Genomic DNA, 17,435 nt, shown 5'->3' with positions numbered 1-17,435 from the left:
TATACACATACATTGGATGTTTTTATTTGGAGTGAGTTTCAGGGATCTGATATTGCTGATAATGGATGTCTGAGGAGTTTTAAGAGCCTGTTACAGGAGGAGGTTGGAGTGGAGGAGAGGAGAGAGGAAAGGGTTCAGATGAATATATATATTCATGTATGTATGTGTATGTGTATATGTATATACACATACATACATATATATACACACACATACATGTGTATATGTATATATATGATGTGTATACACACACACACACACACACACACACACACACACGTTTGTACTGCCCTGGGCACAGGTTGGGTCAGGAGGTGCCCTGGTATAGTCTATGGACTTTCCAAATTCTTCATGAATAATTTCTAAACTACTTCTGTGTCAGGTTTTAAATATCATCATTAGTGCACATTGAACTACTGTTGCTGGTATGATATTCCTGGTAAGGCAGAAAGATGTTCCCTGACTTGCTGGAGGACATCACCACCTATTTACACATCTAGCCAGAATCCTAGAAGGGGTCATACAGTTCCGCTATACCTGCCAAGTCCATTTGACTGTCTGTGATAATTATACCTTAAATTCACCTCCTTCTTTTTGGATCTGATGCCCCATCTGTAGTTTGGGCCTTCATTGTTTCTTAACAAGAGATGGAAATAGTCTTCTAACCAGTCTCCTTGCCTCTGGATTGACTTCTTGCTGTGCTGCTGCTCTACCTTACCCCACATGCCCTACCCACCCAAACTACTTTGGGGCTCTCAGTTGCCACCAGAATAAAGTTCTGATTTCTTAGGAAGCCTTTATGATCTTGATTCTGCCTTTATGATCTTTATTCTGCCTTTCTTTTCTAATTCCTCTTCAGCTAGTTGACTAGTGCCATTTTGTTTGGTAATTTTTTGAATGTCCGGGAGGTTACATTGCTGCTGTTTGCACTGCTAGAAATGCCCTTTCCCCATTCTTTACCTCATGAACTCCTGTTCATCTCCTAAATCTCAGACCTGGTGTCACCTCTCATTTGGCTGTGTCAGGTGCTCCTTTCTGTACCCACGGCACCCTTGTCTTTCCTCCCTCATGGCCCTTGTCATACTCTATAAGAGTATTGTAATGGTTGATCTTCTTTTCTATCTCCCTTCTAGATGCAAATCACTTCAGAGGGAGGAACTTCTTTTCGTCTGTCTCTGTGTTCCCTGTGCCTGGTGTATAGCACCTGGTACTTTGATACAGGTGTTCTACTGACTACAGAAGAGATGCATAGGTAGAATCCACAGGGCACAGCTCAACAAATGGGGGTCTTCTGAGTAGTTAGAGCTTTTTAAAGTTGGAATGTATTAGGAATGGGGAATTTCCCGTTTCTAGATGTGTGAAACATAGGCTGAGTACTTGACACCAGTTGTCCAGCTGTGATTTGTCAGGTATTTCACTGTGAATAAAGTTATAAATTTGGAGACATGAAGGGAGTTCACAGATTGAGTATATAGCTAAACTAATTTCACAAGTTCATCTGTAACAGGATTTACAACATACGGGAAAGTAATCATCTTCTATCTTAAAATATTTTATAATAAAAATCTAAGGAATATGTTTGTGTTAATCCAGTTTCAGTTTTTGGCCACCATTGCAACTCCTAATCCTGACTTTAAGTCATAATCTCTTTGGTAATTTTAACACAGTTGAGTAATTGGACTTCGTTTGTTTTAAAAATTGATCTTTTGGGTAATGATGTATACGTATGGTACAAAGTTCAAAAGGCATAAGGCGTATACAGTGAAAAATAAGTCCTCTTAACTTTGCTGGTACCATCCCCAGCCAATCTAGACACTGAATTGCCCTTCCATTGGCAACCACTGTTACCTGATTCCTGTCTCCCATTCTAAAGATAGTCTGTACACAGATAAGCATCTTTGTGTGTGTGTGTGTGTGTGTGTGTGTGTGTGTGTATTTTAACAAGTAACATACTGTATACTTTCTGCAGTTTGCAGAGCATTGAACAACATATCCTGGTAAAGTTTCTCTGTCACTGCAGATAGAGTTGAATTTTTTTTTCTTTCAAATCACTAAAAAATACATTATATGGTTATAATTTAGTTTATTGATCAGTTATTATGAGAAAAAAAAATAAGACCCAGATTTGGGAAGGGACTTGCTTAAGGTAGTAGAAGCAAAAGACAAAGGAGGTAGAGGTGTCTTGAAATGGGAAGGTCACACAAGGGGCAAGAGAGACATGGCTTCTTCACCTGAGAAGACACAGAAAGCTCTTCACCTGATTCTGTTGGCTCTGGGATGAAGTCATGAACTTTCTGGAGGAAGGCCACAGCTCCTAAGGGCTAACACGTTATCAGAAGTTCTCAGTTCTTACTTTTTAAGGTATGCTGGAAGGTAAAATATTTGCTTCCAAAGATCTCCAGGCTCTCCTTGATATGTCTGTTCACACTGTTGATATTTTAATATTAGTTTTCACACATCAAGCTTTTGCCAATAGTGTTGTTTTTCAGTGTTTACTTGGTTGTTTTGTCTTGCCAAATAGACTGTGGTCTTCTGAGAGGCTGAAGCTGTATCTTATTCTCGACATTTGTGTCACATAACCTTAGTGAGTAGTTGTTAAATGCTATTGGTTAATTGCATTTGCAGGTGGAATGAGAACTCTCGTATTTCTTCTCTTTCACAAGACCACATGATCAAAAAAAGCCAAGACTACTAGGTGGTTTTAACAAATAATTAGTTTCTTGTATGGTCCAGAACATTCTCTGATATCTGGGAAAGAAGCATGCCACTGTATCTGTTAATTGTCAGTAGATATTTTAGGTATCTGGAAGGCAAAAATATACCAAAATATAGCAGAATATTCCCCCAACTCACATCCACTCTGTAGCTGTTCTCTGGTTTCAGGAATTCTTCATCCTTGTCAGGACGGTCTGCAGGGAACTTGTCCAGAGTTCCTACAGCAGCTCCGGGGGCCAGAAAGCAGTATCTCCTGCAGAGTGGGATTTCTGTGAAAAAGGTAGCACTTCTGGTGAATTCAGAGAAATTAAAAAGCTATCTGGCTATAGGCAAATGTATTCACTTTAAATCTGTGCCATGTTCCAGAAGGAAATCGCTTTACTTATCAGCTATTTGCAATTGCCATTTGTTTCCAAGTAAGGGAAGATTACCAAAAATGTTTATTTTTTAGCTTATTCAAATATTTACATTTTCTCCGGCTTCTTTTCTGAAATATTTTGGCTCACTCTTTTCTCTGATAAACAACTGCTGTTCAGATTTCCTTTGTTCCAGTAGATTATGAATGTTAGCTTTAGAACGGATCTGTTCTTCAAAGGATCACTGGCAAGTGAGATTCCACACAGATCGTTATATGGCAAAATAAAGAAAATTGGACAGTGATAACTGGCAGTTTGTTCTCTGCCCCCAGAAACTAATTTAAAAATTAGTATCCTAAGGATTTCAGAGAGAGGAGAATCACCTTGTGAATGCCTTACATATGTAGGTAGTCCCTCAGAAAGGGAGCCAGCAAAGGGCAGTCTTCCGTGCTTTCATACTCCTTATTCCTCCAGGCTGCTTTTCTAGCCAGAGGGTCAGCCTTCTCAGACCTCCTATCCAGCTCCATTCACAAGCTCATTTCTCTCCCCCTTGCCTCTCCGAGATACTCGGGTGCTAATCTTGTCTCCTGCCCTCTGCATTGCCATTAGGGCCTTTGACCCCATTTGCCAGTCTCTGCTTTCCTAGAAGTTTTGGTCTCTGGTTAGCTGTACCTCTGCTTACAATAACTGAGACCTAGAATAAAAGAGCAAATATAGGGAAACATGCATATGGCCTTGAATGTGTTAAGTTTGAGAGCTGTAAGATTATAATATATATGCATCTAGTAGGTAATTGGGCATATTGGAGAGATTGAAGGTATAAGAGGGTGAGAGACCAGTGGGTGATACGAGATCCCATCAGTGATGAAATGGACTAGAACCTAGTATACTCGGAGAAGAGAGTTCATTTGGAGAGGAGGCTATAGCTTTCCGTGGGACTGGAGTACAGAGGTTGAGTGCTCTGACAGACCTCTGATGCTGTAAAGAATGACAGAAAGGAGGTTCCTGTGGGCTAGCTAAAGGAGATGAGGACATTGTCTGAAGAGTGAGGAAATGGTGAGGGCAGCAGGTGGTGGAGTGGTGAGGTCCTGTGATATTTGAAATGAGTTGACTAGGGAGGGAGAGGAGTCTGAAGAAGGGCTTGCTGACAGGTTTAAGGGCCAGCCCTGAGCCTGGAGGTCATCTTTGTGTAGAAGCACCCTTCTCTCCAGGGAAGTGGTTTCCTTCAGCAATGGGAGATATGATCCTCCAGCAGTGCTGGGCAGGAGTAGAGTTAGAGATCGTTAGGGTGCTGGTGCACCCCTCTGAGGTATGAGGGTGCCAGTATGAGTGTGTCAGTAACATAGGCACCTTTGGAGCCCTAGCCCTGGGAATGTGAAACCAAGTCACTGGCTGAGCTGGAGAGGAGGGAAATAGCTGGATTGGCCATTGCATTCCAGCTCTGAGCACAGCCCTTGGCTTACAGATGTGCTTCATAAATGTTGGCTGAATCAGAGTGGTGGAGACAAAGGACTGGTTTTGTAGGGATCAGAAATAGTGATAGGATCTTTGATTGGGTGGGATTTGTGCATTTGTTCTGGTTCTGGAGTAATTCTTTATTATGTAGTAATACTGAATACTTAATATTGAAGCCACCAGGAAGATGGCAGGAGACAAAGTGAACCAAGGGCCAAGGCCTCTAAAAAAGTTTTTGTCTGTTGTTGATGTTGATGCTATGAGAAATAGCCATCTTGAGTAGAATTCGTGAGCTTCAGGATAGAGGGGATTTTGTCTGGACCTAATGATCCTAAAAGAATGCTGACCCTACTATCTGGGCCCTGAGGGTCAGGTGTTGTAAGAATTGAATGATAGGGGAAGAAAAAACTTCTGAGGAAAGCCAGGTTGCAGGAGAAGGTGGGGAAGACAATTTTGAAAAGCCTAAGAGTGTAGGAGGTGGTTTTAGAATAGTGAGGGCCCTGGGATGGAAGACAGAACAGAACGGCTACAGCAGTGTTCTTGGCAGAGCACAGGAGGCTTGTGTCAGAATGTCGGATCAGTAGTAAGCTGGTGCTTATGGGGAATGCAGTGGGGCAGTAGGGTAGCTACTCTGGAACGACTGATGCCACTGGGGTCTGCGGTTATCAGAGGGACCTGTGCCAGACTGATGGGCGTGTTGTATTAATTATCCTACTTGATCCTCCTAATGCATTGTAGTAGCCCCGTTTTACAAAAACTGAAGCTCAGAAAAGTTCATTTATGTAAGGGTCACACAGTCTCATGGATCCAGTCCAATTCTTGCCTAATTTCTTTTGTGCACTTGCCCTTCATGTGCTGCCCTATTCAAAGATAGCATGGATTTAGGAATATAGCAAGTCCATTTTTTTTTTTAAAGATTTTATTTATTTATTTGAAACAGAGAGAGAGAGATCACAAGTAGGCAGAGAGGCAGGCATAGAGAGAGAGGAGAAAGCAGGCTCCCCGCTAAGCAGAGAGCCCGATGTGGGCCTCGATCCCAGGACCCTGAGATCATGACCTGAGCCGAAGGCAGAGGCTTAACCCACTGAGCCACCCAGGCGCCCAGCAAGTCCATTTTCTTAGTCGTTGAGTATTGCTGGAAAGCCTGCTGCTCCTTCTTGGCCCAAACTCAACCTCGGTGTAGCCAGCTCTCTTGCACCCCCTGGTGGCAGTGACAGTGTTGTGACGTACTAAGGTAAGCGTGAACACTCTCTAGCTCAAGGTACCACTAAGTCAGTGATATGCAGCGCCAAGAACATTTTTCTTTGTTGTGAACGTGGCACTTGAACAATTGTTTGTATGTGTATCTTACTGCAAAGTAATAATATGATATTTGTATACCCCTACAGTGTTCAGGGACATTCAAGTATGAAAGTGTGAAAAGAGACCCACTCATAGGGGGAGTTAAGTTCGTTGGCATGAATGCTTCTTATCCATGGGTGGACACCCTTTGCCCCAGCCTATCCCTTTCTCTGTAAACTAGGATGATACTCTTTTCTTGTTTCTTTTCATCGTTGTTGTGTCCCATTTCTTTGGCTTTTTTCATTAGCATATAAACACGTTTATTTATTTATTTATTTATTTATTTACTAAATTTATTTATTTGAGAGAGAGAGAGAGAATAAGAGAGCATGAGAGGGGAGAGGGTCAGAGGGAGAAGCAGACTCCCTGCCGAGCAGGGATCCCGATGCGGGACTTGATCCCAGGACTCCAGGATCATGACCTGAGCCGAAGGCAGTCGCTTAAACCAACTGAGCCACCCAGGCACCCAACACATTTTAATACCTCCCATTAAAGAAAGAAAGAAAGAAAAGGCTCAGAATCTGTCCTCACCTCCCCCCACCCCAAAACTGGTTCTGTTTTTCCTAGTTAAGTTTATTAAAGAATGGTTTCGTAAACCTTCCTACCACTCTTTTCCCAACCCATTCATTGCTCCTTGGCTTCTGCCAATTCTAGCTCTTCACCAAAACCAGCCTTGTGACCACTGAGTGGGAGAGGGGTACTGTTCTTATCAAGACCCCAGCAGGTTGTACAAAGAGTAATGTGAAATAAAAGTCCTCATTGAAGGCCGTGAAGGTGGCAGCTGTTCCGGATTTCAGCTCTTGTTTTACAGTCTGAGTTGTTTTTTCCGTGACCATCAGTCTAGCAATAGGACAGTATTTGTTGATGCTGGTTAGTTATTTTTTTTTTTTTAAGATTTTATTTACTAATTTGACACAGAGAGTTAGTGAGAGAGAACGAGCACAAATAGGGGTAGCTGCAGGCAGAAGGAAAGGGAGAAATAGACTCTCTACTGAACAAGGAGCCCAATGTGGGACCCAATCCCTGGACCCTGGGATCATGACCTCAGCTGAAGGTAGACACTTAACCGACTGAGCCACCCAGCCACTACGTAGGCCAGGTATTGATAGTTAATACTCGTGTTCCAGTTATATCTTTGTAATCACCTCTTTTCCTTTCTGGATTCTGAATTACTTGAGAAATAGATGCAGAAATTAGATAGGTATCCAAACATAAACTTTCTTTATGGTGAGAGCTAGATTAGAGATATTCTATGAGAAATTGTGCTTTGTAATCTGTGGAGTGGGTGGATCTGCAGAGTAGAGCTTCTTCTGCCAGCCACGTGGAAGCCCTCAGAGCCTGGCATTTATCAATCAGAGACCGTGTTGGTGACTTGTCAGTGGTCTGTAAATGACACATCTCAGCAACTTGGCTCTTCATATCTGTCTCTCCAGGGCCACTCTGTCAGTGGCTGTATAGTTGTCAGCAAGATTTCTGAATCCTACCTAGAATGCAGATTCTACAGGAGAGTGATAGTACTGTTCTGGACGTGAAATAGAGGGTGACTTACTGGGTTGAGTTTTGATCCGGTTGAAAATTCCTAGGACTGCTCCTGACAATTTGAGTTTTGTTATAGCTAGATTATTTGTACATATGAAAGACTCATGCATATACTAGTTCATGAGCTAATAAGTGAAGTCAAACTGTTAGTGTCCTTTCTATTATCACAGATTCAGTTTGTTTATTTCCACATTTTACAGGTTGAATATAAGCTGGGATTCCAAGTAGACAATTTTGTGGCTATGGACATGCCCCAGGTCAACATTTCTGCTCAGGGGGAAGTTCCACGTACTTTATCAGGTGAGTCTGTAAGAGTTAACATACTGTCTTCAATTGCGTCCCCCATATCCCCAAAATAACAGTTTAATAATTGATGTGTAGTGTATCTTACTTGGTAGGTTTAAGATGTGTAAATACTTTGGAAAGTAATTTTTGAAAATCCTGATTATTTGCAGTGTGTTTTAAAACATTTTGTCTTTTCCATCCCTTCGAGAGCTGTCTGTGCTCACTTCTTCCTTGTCTCCTTTTCTGCATTGCTGGCCTTGGCCTCCACATGGGTCTCTGTGTCTGGTCTTGTTCCTCTTTGACTAATTGCCACACATGGCATGGATCATCACTGAACACTCATGTCTGATCTAATGACATCAGGCCCATCAGGGCCCCTGCCCCCATCAACTGAGTACATTGCAGACTCTCTGTCCGGCCACAGTGCTGTATGTATATCCTCTGTCCCTGTTGTTGCATTTGCCCCAGCATTCCAGGGACACCGTACTACATGCAGTTTTGACATCCTTGCCTTTTCATGTGCCGGTCTATGTATTTGGAACCACCCTTTCCTCTTTTCTGCTTATTAAACTCTCATTCATACTAAATATTCTTCAAGACTCAAAATCTGTGCTGTCCTTTTCTTGCTTCCTTCTCTCCCTCCAGTTCTTAATTCTTTCTTCTGTTCTTCCTACCCTGTAGGATCTTGTAATTTGACTGTTTTTGAACTGATCCATTATCTTGTAATTCTTTGTGCTTGTCTCTCCTTGCTGGCCGTTGGTTACACTGAGGGCAGGAGCTGTCTTTTTCAGCCATCTGCTCTTGGTGCCCAGTACTGCCTCTGCACAGGATAGTCATGTAATACATGTCTGATGAAACGATTTAAGTGTCACATATACCCCAGTTTAACTACTGTTGAGCTAGCCTTTTGAGAAAGGCTCCTGAAGATGTGAGATTTTAAGGAAAGCCAACCGAACTTCTTCAAACTTGAAAGTATAAGCTGTCATCTGTTATAGTGACATACACTAAGCTTTAGGAAAGTATAGGGAGGCTTGCTCATATTTACGGGTCAATTTCTGTTTAGATTATTAAAGCCAGTTTCTGTTTAAAGAGGTTTTTTTTTTTAATTCATAGTTGATTAATTTATCAGGTTTATCAGTTTACAGGTTTATATTTAATCTCTTAATTAAGAGCAATACATAATTGCATTTTGGTGTTAAATTGTCTCTCCTTTTTATTTTAAGTAATTGTTGTTTCTGTTGCTGATGTGACTGGTAAGGTAGCAGGGTTTGCCCTACTCTGTAGCTTTGCTCTATTATAATAGGACTTATGAGACAAAGTGATCTATTAAAAATCATGAGCAAAAGTTGAAAATAATCTCTTCCTTTATGTCTTGGCTTCTTTAATGATAACTTTTATATCTATAATAAATGAAGAAATAATGTCTAAAGCTGTGTAGTCTGAAAGTAAGTTCTCTGGAAATTTCTGTTTAGTATTACGTAAATGAATTATTTTTAGTTTTATGCAACAAAAATAGAGAGTTCTAAAATACTTAATAGGTATTAATGTTGATTTTTAGAAAAGTAAAATACCTTTTCTTTTTTGTTTTTTAAACAGTGTTTCGAGTCGAGCTTTCCTGTACTGGCAAAGTAGATTCTGAGGTTATGATACTAATGCAGCTCAACTTGACAGTAAATTCTTCAAAAAACTTTACAGTCTTAAACTTCAAACGAAGGAAAATGTGCTACAAAAGTAAGGCATTTATTTACCAGAGTGTGTTTTATATAGATGTGATGAGGTAAAAAATACGTTTTATCATCTTTCTACAGATTTGTGACCAAATCTTTATGTTAGTTGCCAAGTGAGAAAACAAAGAGCACTAGCAGGAAATACTGAGATAATCGCCAGGTAGCTTCTTGCCTGGAATCTCCCTTGGGCCCCTCATTCTCAAAATCTTTTACCAGAATTGCTAATTTTCCATTAGGGATGTGAAATTGTACTCAAGTAGCTGGTCACGTAATTGTGGTAGGGGCCCCTGAATAACTGAGTGTTCACTGTGTTTTCCTTATAGAGGTGCTCTTGTGCAGAAGCATTCCTTGGGGCCAGATGGACTGGGCCTGAGATGGGGAGCAAGTCACTTAACCTAAGTCTTAGTTTTTGCATTTGTAAACTGGGTATAATAACCTATTTCAGAAGTTGTTCTTTCTTATTTTGTTTTAGATTAATTGACTCAAACCTAAATCTTAGAATACCATGTGTGGGTACTTAATAGATGTTAGTAGCTTTGGTTTGAATAATCGATTACTCAAGAAATTATAGTGGCTATGAGAATTCCCAGCACATAAGCTGTAGGGGAAAGAATTTTAGAGTTTCTCCTTAAAGGTCATCTAGTCCAACCCACTCAGGTAAAGTGACCTGAGTTTGCACAGTCACTGAGGTTACTATCTAAGATAGGGAAAATAAAGCCCTCTAAACTTATTGAGAGCCTACTATCTGATGGGCACTTTACTTCTGTTGAGCCTAGTTAATCCTTACAATGACCTTAGGCAGTAGTTCTCTCATTACCTTCATTTTCTTAGGAGTCAACTGAGGCTCAGAGCATCTGAGCCACTTGCCAAGGTCAGACAGCTAAGTGGTGCAGCTGGATGCAAACTTGAGCTCTTAGCTCCATTGTTAAACTCTCTCTTAATACATTTCCTAATTGAAGTTAGTACTGACTGTTATCAAAGTACTTAAGGCCAGCAAGTGAGTTACAGTGGGTGCTATTCAGATACATGCCAATAAAAAAGCTCTACTGCATTAGAATGGACATTTTTTAAAAAATGGGAACTGAGCAGGCACCTTTTAGCTTCACTGTTTGTTTTTTAAGATTTTATTTATTTATTAGAGAGAGTGTGCACAAATGGGGAGCAGTAGGCTGAGGGAGAGGAAGAAGCAGGTTCCCTCTGAGGAGGGAACCCGACGTGGGGCTCGATGCCAGGACCCTGGGATCATGACCTGAGCCAAAGTCAGCCGCTTAACCGACTGAGCCACCCAGGCTCCCCTAACTTCAGTATTTGGATACATTTTTCAGTTCTAATATATTCAGTTATGTACCTACTTTCATGTGACTTTTTTTTTTTTTTAAGATTTTTATTTATTTATTTGACAGAGAGAGATCACAAATAGGCAGAGAGGCAGGCAGAGAGAGAGGAAGGGAAGCAGGCTCCATGCTGAGCAGAGAGCCCGATGCGGGACTCGATCCCAGGACCCTGAGATCATGACCCGAGTCGAAGGCAGCAGCTTAACCCACTGAGCCACCCAGGCGCCCTTCATGTGACTTTAAAGCCAAAGTGGACTTTAGAGTCTCTCTAGTTCAGTCTAGTCATTATATTGATACGAGGAGACTGGGCCTAAGTTTGCACAGCCAGTCAGTGAGGACTATAGAAGGCCTGGTTCCTGATCCCTAGGGAGGGGATATAACTGTACTGTGGTGCTTCGCCTAATGCCTAAGGCAGGATGCTGGCAAAGGTGATGTGATTGATGGAGCCCACTTCTTGATAGCCACTGAGGTTAAGGATCAGCTGACATTCAGAATGATCCCATACTTTCTCCATTTTCTTTATGTGTACATGAAAATTAACATTAAAATACAGTTGGTGTAATTTTCTGCTGTTTTAGACTTAAGTTTAATATAGTGCCCCCTTTTCATTTGGTTGTCATACTTCTGGCCACCCCAGTCATCCAGTTCATGACTCTTACTTTAGAATGTGATCCTAGTGGTTTTCTATCCCATTATGTTAGAAAGTGACAACAGAAAATATATCTATACTTTTATCGAATGTTAATGAGTGTTACTGGCAAGAAAATGTTCCTTTTTTTTTTTTTTTTTTTTAAAGATTTTATTTATTTGGGAGAGAATGAGAGAGAGAGAGCACATGAGTGGGGGGAGGGTCAGAGGGAGCCTGATGCAGGACTCGATCCTGGGACTCCAGGATCATGACCTGAGCCGAAGGCAGTCGCTTAACTGAGCCACCCAGACACCCCAAAAATGTTCCTTTTTTATGTGAGAGTGGGGACTGCTTGATCAGGTAAGTTTCATAACTTAAGAACTCCTTAGAGCCTTTATACTCTGCTAGTGTGAATTATGCACCTCCATAGAGATGAAAATACATGTTTTCCCCCAAACTTCTTGACCACAGAAACCCTTTTTCATTGAGCATCTATAAGCAACACCCATAGACTAGAGATTGGTGATTATAGTGATGATTATCAGAATAGTTAATGTAGCATTTATTATCTTGTATCAAGTACCTTATGACTTACTTCAGGAAGTATTCTAATAGAACACAAAACTACGTTAGAGAAAAACTCAGAAAATGTAATTAAAGTATTTAAGGGTTTTCATGGGAAAGGAAGAATTTCTAAAGCATCTTTTATCTTTTTTTAAAATTCAGAACTTGAAGAAGTAAAAACTTCAGCCTTGGACAAAAACACTAGCAGAACTATTTGTAAGTGTTACTGTGTTACCTTTCTCCATCAGAGGGAAGAAATATGGCTGATTGCAAATGCATGGAATTATATGAGGCTCAGAGGCCTTGTAGTGTCCAGTTTGTCAAAGATACGTGAGGCCTTGCTATTCACTGATGTTTTGTAGATTGGTATATAGTCAGGGGAAATGATTAGAATATTGACATTTTTGTGAAGCAAAATTCATACATATTTTATAACAAGTGGTCTGAAGCAAGACTTTATATTATGTCATTTTGAATGGTTACAATTAAAGTGTGAACATAAAAACGTGTCAGATTCTCATTTCAGTAGCAGATGTTAAGAAAATCTGACTTGTGACCTAGACCGGTTAACCCTCAGCTAATTTTATATATTGTCAACTTTTTTAGAATATTTCATTTGGATTTATCTCTGAGAAGAAAGAAAAACTATTTTAAAAAAAATCACTGCTCCCCAAATTTACTTTGAAAATTCTTGTGATTTTACCCATTTCTTTTATGCTAGTAGGTTGTTATTTCACACAAAGAGACTAGAATACTGCGTATTCTTGGTCTCTGGCTATCTTTTCCTCAGTACCTCTCTCCTTCCCTCCCTTTCTGTCCATCCAGTCAACATCTGTTGAGAGTCTGAGATGTGTCAGGTGGTAAGATTAAAGCAGAGGGTTAAACGAGCCAAACAGACCCTGCCCTTAAGGGCTTGTACTCTAGTGGATGAGATGGACAAGGCACTAACGCAGTGATAATAACATAGCATGGCAAGCTAAGATAAGGCAAGTGCAAGTTGCTTTGGGAACCCTGCAGAGGGCCATATAATCTCTGAGGGAGTGAGGGACAGCTTCCTGAGGAAAAGTGTATCTCATCTGAGACTCGAAGGTTGACCAGGCGGTGGCAGGTGAGGTGTCCAAGTGAAGGAGTGGGAACAGTGCATTCACAGGCCTGGAAGTTGGAGGTAAACAAGCAGGATACAAATAGGGGGATCTTCCCAGCAGAGCAGTGTCCTCTTCTCTGCCCTCATGTTTGCTTGGGTTGATACTGCCAGCCCTGACCTTTGGGACCTCCCTTTTCTGTCCCTCCCAAGATTGAACATTGAGCCCGTGTTATCCTTGAGGAAAGTCAGGCCTTCATTCAGGCTGTGTAAAGTGTAGCTGCCCTAGAAGCTATTTGGTCTCTTTGCTTTAATTTGTTCTGGTTTATTGTTTGTTGATTCAGTTTAAATTTTAGAAAGCAATTTTAAAAGTTTTTGAAAGCTTTAGCTTTTCTTTTTTGTCCTTAACTATCCCCAGAGCTCTACATTTGTATTTCTGTCAACCACGTAGATGTGCGCTGGGTACTCATAGATACAACAAAACTCTTGATCATCTCGCTTTCTTCCCCCAACTTGCCTTTTTTCCCCAATCTGTGTAAAGGTACCCTTATCCACCTAATTCTTTAAGCCAAAATTAGCAGAGTCTGTTGACAGTGCTTCCAGTCCATTAATTTACCTTCAGCAACACTCTTGCCCACACCACTGCTGTCTCTTTTTTGGACTACAGTAGTAACTTTCTAACTTGTTCCCTGCCCCTGTCCTGCTCATTCCTCAAAGCATTCTGTACACAGTGTGCAGTCAGCTTGTTTTTTTTTTTTTTCAAGTCTCATCATGTGTGTCATTCCTTTGCTTAATAATGATTTCCTGTCTTACGTAGGGTAAAACCCAGATTCCTCAGGTTTTATTCAATAGAATTATGTGAGTACTCATTATCAAAACTTACTTGATGCCTTGGTTACACCAGTTCTGCTTCTATTTCTCTGTCTTCTCCTGTGCTTGCTCAGATCACATGTATCTATCTCTGTGCATCTTCTCCTCAGTTTGTGTGTGTGCCTCTGTGTGTGTGTGTGTGTGTGTGTGTGTGTGTATCTGTCTCTCTGTCTTTGAGTTATTTCCCCCATTGCCAAGGTTTGCTTTCTCTCTCCCTCTGTGTTTTGAATAATACAAAATTGAACACTATATTATGAGTGGGGTCTTGTTATCCTGCCCTTACCTTTGAAAATAAATAAGCAAAACAATCTGTTACTCTTACAAGAGAAAAAGACTATATATGTGTGGGTCACTCTGTTGTATATTCTTTCTGTGAGTCATTGGTTGGCGAAAAGATGTCTGATCTTTCCACTCTAGACGTCACTATTGAAGAAATATGAAGGATATATAGATCTTTGCTGTCCATTGTGGTAACTGCTAGTCATGTGTGACTATTTAACTTTAAAGTAATTAAAATGAAATAGAATTAGAACTTCAGTTCCTCAGTAGTACTAGCTATATTCAAGGGCTTCATAGCCACAGGTGACCAGTGGCTACTGTATTGGACAGCATACTGTAGAACATTTCCATCACTGCAGAGAGTTCTGTTGGACAGCACAGCCATACATACATGTAAAACTTGGGACTTCTGTACTCATCAATGAAAATTTTTGTTTAAAACCCGTTTTAAAAACTTAAACAACATTTAAAGAATTTTAAAAATTCTAAGGACTTATACCAACATACCAATGGTGACTGATCTTACCAAAGAGGGGCACATGAAATGAAAATACTTTTTTTTTTTACGTAGAACAGGATACTCATTGTTTATATTGGGTCATAGAGCAATTGATAATAATGGTTTAAAAAGCTTAATATACCTTTCGTTTTTATTTTAGATGATCCTGTGCATGCAGCTCCAACTACTTCTACACGTGTGTTTTATATCAGCGTGGGCGTTTGCTGTGCAGTGATATTTCTTGTAGCAATAATATTAGCTGTTTTGCACCTTCACAGTATGAAAAGAATTGAACTGGATGACAGGTATTATACCTATTTTGGGAAAGGAAAAAAATTAAAGTGGTTATCTGCATTTACATGGGAGCCCACACACACCCATGCGTTGCAGTGCACAGGGGAAAGAGGGAGGATGATCAGGTCTTGCCAAAAGAAAAACTGTTGTCCTTGTGATTATTGTCATTGTGTTCTTCTGAGTCTATTTAAAACATTTTTTGAAGACAGAAATTATAGTTCTAAGAAGTGAGGATCACATTTTTGTTCCTGTCCCCTTTAACGTGACTCTATTCCAGATTCCTTGTACCTTTTTAAAATAGCCCTGTTTCTTCCTCCTAGTTCATCCCTCCATCATTATCCATCCATCTTCCACCCATCCATCCATCCAGTAAACATTTATTGAGAACCCGCTGTGATTTAAACCATTGGTTCTCAACATGGTTGCACATTATAGTCGTGGGTAAGCTTTTAAAACATGGGTCCCACCTTCTAGAGATTCTGAAGTAATTGGTCTGGGGTGGTGTATGGGCATCACTATTTTTCTTAAAGCTTCCTGGATGGTTCTGATGTGTAGCCTTGGAGATATGCTGGGTTAGATTGCCCAGTGCTGGGAATATTAAAAAATTGGTGATATACCTTATAGCTTCAAATACTCATCTTTGACATTAACCTGTAATTACAAAAGTTTATAAATTTGATGAAAATGATTTGTGTAGTATACTGTGAGAATAGAAAAGGTGCTTGTCCCAGCCTAGGTGGATCAGAGATGACAGGGAGAACTTGATAGCCAGGATAGGGTGACAGGTAAAGATTGAGTGACAGGTTTATTTTCTCAGTACATAATTCTCACTTTCCTCCTCAGTGATTCCCACTTGATGATTGAAAGATTTCCAGGTTCGTGACTTGGCTTTCTCCTTTTTGTGGAGAGGTATCTCCCATATTCGTTGAATTTTTCTTGCTTTATTACTGTACCCCTACTTATGCTGCAGTCACATGATTATGTGTTCCACACTTTGGCCCTATGTTTTGCCCGTTGGGAGTTTAGTTCTTGCTTTCCTTTTGCCCACAGGGGTCCCTGCATTTTCCACCAGTCCAAACCTGCTCTTTCTTCAGCTCTCACCTCCCCATTGCCATTTCTTTAATGAAGTCTTTTCTAAGCCTCCCAACTGTCCATTTCTCCCTTCTCCGTTTCTCTCTCTTTCCTACCCTATGCCTCTCCTCTCCCTCCTTCCCTCTCTTTCTCTTTGGTAGCAGTTACTGTACTTTTTTCTCCTATAATAATTTTTTGTGTACTTGTCTCTCCCACTAGACTGTAAGCTTTGTCCAATTAGGGAACAGTATGTCTCACTCATTGCTGAATCTGCAGGCCTACATGTTGTCATACACACAGTGGATAGGCATATTAGTGGCATAAACAAAAACACAAGGGGACAGGGAACTGGCTGAGTTTGATATCTGCCTCTAAGGTGTCTCTGTCCCCTTTGTTGTACTTGCTTTATCAGAGTAGAAAAGGAAGAGGAAGGAGGTAAGAATGTGAAGAGAAATACATGGGTGATGTGTTTTAGAATTTGTGTATATGGTGATGTTGAAGTTAGAATTAGTTTACAGAGGAAGAAGTAATGGCGTTTGGAAGATTCTAAGTGGGAGTAAAGTAACAGGAACATTTAGCTAAGACTTTGAGTAGAGTTAAAGGAGTTAAAGGAGTTATTGAGGAGCATGGCATTTAAGAGTCTTGGTCCACACACTTTCCTTGAATGGTTACATGTGTACTAGGGCTTTGAACACACATTGGACAGAGTTGTGCAGAAACTGTCAGATTATATAGGGCGTATATATTAGTCTGTTAAAATAATCAGTTACCACTCATGCTTTGGGTGTTCCGCTTCTTTCTGTTTTCAGGCAAAGGTTTCCAGACATTGAATAAAAGCAACTTACATTATTTCTTGTTTTCAGAGTTTAACCTAGTGGTTAAGACCTTGGACTCTGGAGCCAAAGCATCTCTGAATTCTGGCAGTTCTACTTAATTAGCTTTGTGGCTAATAATGTACTTAGCATCTTTGTAGGCTTTTCAAGAATTCTGAAGTGGTACAAGAGTGCCACCTACTGTTCAGTTACTGGAGAGAAACAACCAGTAAATAATTTTGAGGCTGGCCCTTTATTTAACCATCAGGGTATGTTGGTTGCTGGTATTATTTAAGTAGTAGTTTCACATATATTATAGAACTGGAGCCTCACAAAAATCCTGGGAGGTAGGTTTTCTTAATTCCATTTTATGGGTAAGTAAATTGAAGTCCTTTATTTTCCCCTTTTTGGGGTTGGTGATGTTTCTCTTCCTTCCTCTGGATTTTTAACGACATTGATTTTCAGTCTGATCTTTGAGTAGTACTTAGAATTCCAAAAACAGGTGTTCTGTGGTTACCTACTGAAAAGGCAGAAATATATGCTTAAGAGGTATTAATTTGTAGTAATCTTGAGTACAGAGTTAGC

At 40.4% G+C, this 17,435-nt stretch overlaps 1 protein-coding gene across 1 annotated transcript in view; it reads left to right on the top strand.

The window, feature by feature from the left end:
- The window catches only part of LOC111154966 (receptor-like tyrosine kinase), an 86,768-nt gene that overhangs the window by 35,350 nt on the left and 33,983 nt on the right, over positions 1–17,435 (top strand). Inside the window, exons 5-8 of the mRNA XM_022514924.1 lie at positions 7,607–7,706; positions 9,288–9,422; positions 12,107–12,160; positions 14,834–14,978. Of these exons, the coding sequence (XP_022370632.1) occupies positions 7,607–7,706; positions 9,288–9,422; positions 12,107–12,160; positions 14,834–14,978 (434 nt within the window). The remainder of the gene's footprint in view (positions 1–7,606; positions 7,707–9,287; positions 9,423–12,106; positions 12,161–14,833; positions 14,979–17,435) is intronic.

This window comes from Enhydra lutris, unplaced genomic scaffold (assembly GCF_002288905.1).
Source record: "Enhydra lutris kenyoni isolate GAN:26980312 unplaced genomic scaffold, ASM228890v2 scaffoldscaffold39, whole genome shotgun sequence".
Lineage (NCBI taxonomy): Eukaryota > Metazoa > Chordata > Mammalia > Carnivora > Mustelidae > Enhydra > Enhydra lutris.
Note: the sequence above shows the minus strand (reverse complement) of the source record. Positions and strands in the feature narration are given on the sequence as shown.